Genomic DNA, 7,082 nt, shown 5'->3' with positions numbered 1-7,082 from the left:
GCTTATTAGTATGGTTGAACTGGATCATCAAAGGTCAGCAGCAAAGACATTGGTTAATAAAATGGGATTCAATACATTTGTGTTATTTAACAGATTTAATTATTGCAGGTTTGCGTCATATTCTGAGTTTGCATTTCACTGTTTTAATTCAATTTGATGAATACTAAATCTGTTTTTGTGAGTGGGATGAATTAATGCACATTCACATTTACTCTAGAACTACAGTAACATCATGTTCACACAGCGCACACAACGTCTCTGCACTTCCGATTTCTCCCAACATGGGGACAAGAGACTTGTCAGTCAATAAATGGGAAAGCAAAGTAACTGGCGTTACTTTTTTGAAAAAGTAACTTAGATATTTTCTTGTAAATTAAAAAAGTAATGCGTTACTTTACTAGTTACTTGAAAAAAGTAATCTGATTACGTACTTGTAATGCGTTACCCCCAACACTGCAAAATATTTAATCATATACAAAAATATAAGTTTGAGGGTGTAGGAATCCATCTTGATTTTGGCATTAATTTAATGTTTAATATAGCACATCAGCCACAACAATTTCAATTTCTTAAAAAAGAAATAGGACTGTGGTATTGTGTAAGAACGTGACATCATATTCATACAGGAACCAAACTGTTCAACAAACCTGTTGCAGATCAAGGACCTGAACATCAAAGTCCTGGACCTGAGAGGCAAATTCAAACGACCCACCCTGAGGAGAGTCCGAGTCTCCGCTGACGCAATCCTGCGCTCTCTGCTGGGCTCCAAACACAAGGTGTCCATGGACCTGAGAGCAAACCTCAAGTCCGTCAAGAAGGAAGACACAGAGAAGGTGTGCTGGGGGTCGATGGTGTCCATCTTGACTGAAATGAAAGAGTTTAGCGTTACTCAGACCTGCATTATTACACAGTTCAGTTCTGCATTTGTGTTTGTGTGTCTCTTTGTAGGAAAAGACAGTGGAGGTCAGTGACTGGAGGAAAAACGTGGAGGCCATGTCTGGAATGGAAGGAAGGAAGAAAATGTTTGATGCGGCACAGTAAACAAGTGAACACAATCAACTTCTACTGTAAATAAATATCATGATTTGTCATTTCATGTGAATGTTTGTACTGGACAAATGTTTGCTAATAAAACGAAATGAGAAAATAAACTGGGTAAAAACCCCTCCTTTCTGCCTTTATAAAGTGATTCATACTTATACGTAAGTATGGTGTGTCTGCACTGCAAACCCGGATGTGCTGATAAGGCCAAAGTGACTGTTTCAGTGGTTTGGCTGCATATTTCTCAGTTTACCAGTTAAACATTTACGTCATTACAGTCACATGAGCAAAGGAGTGTATTTTATCATTATCATCATATCTTAAAGAGTCTCATTTGATCTTGTATATGAGGAAGTATGAGGTCTGATGATCAGTAAAACCAACAGAAACTGATGCTCCTACACTTACCAGCTGCTAGAGGGCAGTGTTTACCAGCTAGAACTTTGTAAGAAATTGTATTAAAATAAATGCTCTACACTTATTTACTTTTACACTATGATCTATATTGATCTAAATTTATTTAATAGCTTTCCTGTTGCTCAAACAGTACAGCATGGTGCTAGCAACCACAAGGCCATGGGTTTGATTCCCAGTGAAATCAAGAACTGATACAATTTACATGGGTACCTTGAACACAATGTAAGTCTCTTTGGATAAAAGCATCTGCCGAGTACATATGTACTAATCAATGATCATTAGCATTAACAACTCAACTATAGTGGGAATTGTCCAGTTTAAAGAACCACTGAAGAGCCTTTATTCTTAGGAGTGCATTGAAAATAAATCATTGACAGTGATATTTAGAAAGCTTTTTTTAATGTCATACTCGAAACTGAAAAAGTGCATAAAAATCAAGCGTAAAGCCATTCATCCAAAACATGTCCAAACACATAACCAGCTGTAGAAGACCAACAAAACCAGTTACTAAGGCCAAACACTGCTCACTAATTGTCCATGACGTGCACTCAAGGTCACAGTGTCAAAAAAGTGCAAAGGTGAAACATTTCACTCCTGATTGACCAACTCTCCATTTCACAGGGGAGGAGAAAGTTGCTCTGTATTTTTGTGACATTGAGCCATTCCAGGTCACATGACTCACCTCTGAAATATGAAAGATCTGCCTTTATGTCCCTCACATTACCTCTGCATTCACTAGAACATAATGAAGTTTTACTCTAGTGCTGGATTAACCGTCTGAATAGTGTTTCCAGCCCAGTACAGTTGTGCATTCATTGTGCTGAGTTTCATCATTCATCTCTCTTTTATCAAGCAACTTAGCAAATAACATGATTTAAGAGCAGGTCACTTAAAGAGTGTTTCTTCTCGAATGAGCAAGTGAGAACAGGAAGGCAGTCTCTTTATCAGCGTTGATATTATACTGTCAGTTCTTAGGAGTAGCAATGTTATCTAATTTTTAGATTCAATATAATTTATAATATATTGTTTATACTATAGTACTAATATGTTATAACAATACGCCTATCACATCATCCATATATAAGGTCCTTCAGTATTATCAGCAGCTTTCAAGTTGGCTCAATAGCTAATTACCCTCCTCCATCCCCAGCTCCTCCTCTCGTCCAGTCAGGATTCTGCCTTCTGTATGTATTATTTGTGATATTATTATTTTCTAAAAAAGTTAAACATTATTTTGCCATTTATGTAGCCCATATTATAATATAAATATATATTTTTTATTCATATTTTGTATTGATTACATTGTATAGTGGCGGCTTAAGTCGAGTTGCCACAGTTTTATTTTACTGATAATCTTATCATGTTAGATACAGTTTAGTTGTTTATTTAACTAATTATATAATTTAACAACAACAAATAAAACAAGAAAAACAAGAAACACAAACAAATAAATGACATTTAAAAAATAAATAAAAATAAATAAATAAAACAAACCTAAAATAATAATAATAATAATAATAATGCGTGTGCAATAATTAATAATCGTTAATTGATGGACTGGAGTGGTGTGGATTACTTGTAGATTATTATTATGTTTTTATCAGCTGTTTGGACTCTCATGACGGCACCCATTCACTGCAGAGGATCCATTGCCGAGCAAGTGATGCAATGCTACATTTCTCCAAATCTGATGAAGAAACAAACCCATCTACATCTTGGCTGACCTGAGTGTGAGTAAATATTCAGCTATTTTTTATTTTTATGTTTGGGTGAACTATTCCTTTAATTAACCAGTATATACATATCATACCACCTAAGTCACTGTTTTATTATGTATAAAATTATCACTCCAAAACAGTTAAAGTAGAACACTAAGATCATCATATGAGCGCACAGTTGTCAGCCGATCTATTAATAGACACGATGCACAGACAAAGAGAATGTGTCTATTGTTCTCACTGTGCATGTACTATACGTGTTCATAGGTGCATGTATGTGCAGTGGCATGTGCGGCCAGCCCACCCTCTATCAACACAAATCATTTCATATACAGTATAGTCATGTGATCTTGGGACAATTTATATATCATTGGGGTTCAGCTTCAAGAGCAAACAGCCTTTGACAAACCGGTGAGTAACCTCATCCTGACCTAAAGACAGGTAAGAGCAATATCTGCACGTCTCCACCAAAAGCATGATAGATTGATCGTTTAATATGTTGTCAGACCAGTATAATCATTGTAAGAGCTGACAAAATTTTCTGCAATCTGTATATGAAACAGGTCTTAATCTAAGCATGTCATACAGAGAGGACGTTGAGCATGAGTAAGTGTCTTTGGGCTTCATTTAAGAGCATTTATATGCATTGTGCAGGATGGAACAAGAGAATAAATGCATGCAAGTACATCCATAGACACTTCAATCACTGACACGTGTATAGTGATTGCAAAAATTAACATAACGTTCCCATCTTGTTTGTTTCTGTCCAGGGGGCAAGAGGGTAAGTTTGAATCTGTTTTGCTTCCCTGTAAATAATAAATCTGCATTAAACTCACAGTTTTGTCTATTAAGTCAACATTATTTTAAATCAAATGCTCCAAAACAACACACAAAATGCACTGTTAAAAGTAGAAAATATACTAATATTATAAGAAGTAATATTTTTATTAAATAATTTTAATTTAGATGTTTACATATAAAATAATAATTTAGATTACCTGACAAAATACTTTTTTTAATGTAGACAACAACCTAACATAGTGAAATAGCTAGTATCTTGGGGAGATAAACTCATACAACTTTCACGTAGAACATTTCAACTTTTAGCTAAGACCATTTCTGCCACATAAGAAAAAAAAACTTGCTTTTTTTGTCATAATTATGACAAAAAGGTTACATTTCTGAGAGTTCTAAACGATGTTCATGTAAACAACCTCTGACAGTTCACCTTTTATTGAGCATTTTATTGAACATTTCACCTTTTATTGAAGTCATTTTGGGAAGTTTCAAATTGTGGGATCAAATGCATAAATGCATTGCAGTGATGTTTCACTTAATAATCGATTTTAATAAACATGTATGCGTGTACAGGTGGATATAAACAACATTATTTAGAGACACTTAACAAATGGCATTTGATTATTCTTCCAGTTATTGATCATGATTAAAAAGCATGCACATTAGACATCATTTTCTATGTTTTTCATCAAGCAACTTCAATTACAACATTCCAGTCAGTGTTCACGCAGAGAAAGGTTTGTGTGTTCGAGGCCGCTGAGAAGGGCTGTTGTTTGGAGCACAATGACAAGCTCAGTCTCTCCCTCTCTCGGCCGGCCCAAATGGGAATCAGGTTTCCTCGCTGTAGATGATCTGGTTTGCACATCGGCTCCTGGGCTTTTACCCTGATACCTCAGTTAAATGTTACCTTTATTGACCAGTAACGGAGAGAGTGCCTTTCTAGGCGAGATTCACAGTGAACGAGGTTGCACTGAACAAAGACACGTATTTTGAATACAAACCGTCCCTTCATGTGACAGGAATGTGTGTTTAGCCCACTGAAATCAGACCTGTAGAAACAAATACAGGTACAGGGAGAAGAATTTAGCTGGCACTTTCCACAAACAGGACATTTTTTGGTATCCAATTACAAGCATTAGTGGGACAAATCCTACTACTCCATGTTTCGAAAAGTAGCTAGAAAATATATTAATTGCCACCTCATGGTACTTAAAAGAAATATTGACTCAAATTAAATACTTTTCTTAATTTGAATAATTATTTTCATCACCTATATATAGTGAAAATATTTTTTTGTAAAGAAACATATTTGTAAAAAATGTTTACTGTATTTAAAATATTTTCTTTAATTTATGGGAAACATTTTATCCACATGGGAAACAATTGATCATTTATGGGAGACAAAACAAAAAACAAGCAAAAAAAAAAAACCTGTAATTTTCAAACGTGTTATCCATTCGCAATAATTGCTCATATAAAATGAGTACCCATTCTGACATGAAAAAAAAAAAAAAAAACTCGTGAAGCTTATTAACTCAACCTTTTAGTTTAAAAATAAATCTGATTGTTAAGCACCTCCATTCACCGATCATTTGTTGAAAAAAACAACTTTATTTTTAAGGTCCTGTTTTAAACCGTATTCGTGAAAGTGCCAGTATTTGTTGTTCTGGGAGGACATTTGGCTGCTTTGATTTGTAAACCTACCCAACATGCATTAAAGAACAGGAGAGTGAGAGCGGATGAGCGCTGGGGTGTGTGTTGTGAGATCATGTTCTTTGGCAGCAGAAGCTGATATCAGAGAAAGCGGTGACGGGTGTGTTTATGTGTGGCTGGATTAGTTCGAGGGTGGAGTATCAGGACCAGCAGTTTCCCAAACGACATTATGTAATAGCACTGCGTGTCATCACTCACAAGTCTAAGCCTTTATTGTTTAAATGAGGCCTGATTTCCTTCATCTACCCTCAAACTCCTCATATGCATTCAAAGAGTTAAATGAGATTGAAGTGTGTGTGTTTGAGTTTTGCTATACTTTGGTGACAAATGTATACACCAAACGTGAGCTAAATCTGACAAAACTTCATTTTGCAAACATATAGCAATGTCCTCAAATGGACAAAATGATTTAATATGGGAATATATTTTTCTTTAAAAAACAACAAAACGCCAACATTCAGATAAGCACGTGTTTGAGAGTCTGTGTATATTGGATGCATGCATTGCTCATTTGCAACTATATGCACGCTTATGTTCTCACGCTGTCTGCGTCTGCTTTGCACAGAGGAGTTGCAGGATGAGGAGATGCTTGAGGAGGTAGAGGAGCAGGTGGAGGAAGGTAGTGTCGCTTGTGCTAATGCTATTATGCTAAAGCTACAGCTAATAATGAATGAGGTTTGTATGGAAGCTTGTTTCCGCCACAAGATAAAAAATACAAATTGTGACTCTTTACCTCACAAGTCAGATTTCCCCCCCCCCCCCCTCACAATTCTATAAGGATAAAAAATTCGGATTTTTTTTTCTCTCGCTATTTAATCTAACTTTTGTAATTCTTGCAATCTTTTTATTTCACAATACGGACTTTCTTGCATTTCTGAGTTTATGTCTCACAGGTCTATATCAGAATTGTGAGACATAAAGTCCCAATTGCCAGAAAAAGTCAAAATTGTGAAATAAAAAGTCGCAATTACCTTTTTACTTTTTTGTCCTGTGATGAAAAATGGCTTCCGCTATGGAGGACCAAACCTGCAAAATTAAAAAATATTGAAAAACATAAATAAATATATAAATAAATAAATGATAGAAGTAAATAAACGTTAAAAAGAATAAATATAAATACAGAAAATACTACATAAAGATTTTTTTTAAAATTTATTTTATTATTTATTTATCTATCTATCTATCTATCTATCTATCTATCTATCTATCTATCTATCTATCTATCTATCTATCTATCTATCTATCTATCTATCTATCTATCTATCTATATTTATTTATTTGTCATTTCTGCAGGTTTGGTCCTCCACAGGCAGCCATTAAACAATGCTTCTCAAAGATCTTCAAATCAGTGTCACAGGTCGTCGCCTCTAAAGTTAGTCCTTGTTTTGGCTTTTA

General features: G+C 35.0%; 2 protein-coding genes across 2 annotated transcripts in view; both read left to right on the top strand.

Moving 5' to 3' along the window:
• LOC107587589 (troponin I, slow skeletal muscle-like) overlaps window positions 1-1,145 on the top strand; it is a 6,233-nt gene extending 5,088 nt beyond the window's left edge. The window contains exons 7-8 of the mRNA XM_016275422.1: window positions 657-833; window positions 949-1,145. Of these exons, the coding sequence (XP_016130908.1) occupies window positions 657-833; window positions 949-1,041 (270 nt within the window). The 3' untranslated portion in view covers window positions 1,042-1,145. The remainder of the gene's footprint in view (window positions 1-656; window positions 834-948) is intronic.
• Window positions 1,146-3,581: 2,436 nt separating this feature from the next.
• LOC107587623 (troponin T, cardiac muscle isoforms-like) overlaps window positions 3,582-7,082 on the top strand; it is an 8,628-nt gene continuing 5,127 nt past the window's right edge. Inside the window, exons 1-3 of the mRNA XM_016275470.1 lie at window positions 3,582-3,587; window positions 3,740-3,782; window positions 3,947-3,957. Coding sequence (XP_016130956.1) covers window positions 3,754-3,782; window positions 3,947-3,957 — 40 coding nt within the window. The 5' untranslated portion in view covers window positions 3,582-3,587; window positions 3,740-3,753. The remainder of the gene's footprint in view (window positions 3,588-3,739; window positions 3,783-3,946; window positions 3,958-7,082) is intronic.

Source organism: Sinocyclocheilus grahami, unplaced genomic scaffold (assembly GCF_001515645.1).
Source record: "Sinocyclocheilus grahami isolate Dianchi unplaced genomic scaffold, SAMN03320097.WGS_v1.1 scaffold94.1, whole genome shotgun sequence".
NCBI classification, from domain to species: Eukaryota; Metazoa; Chordata; class Actinopteri; order Cypriniformes; family Cyprinidae; genus Sinocyclocheilus; species Sinocyclocheilus grahami.
This window is presented reverse-complemented; position numbering and strand designations above follow the sequence as displayed.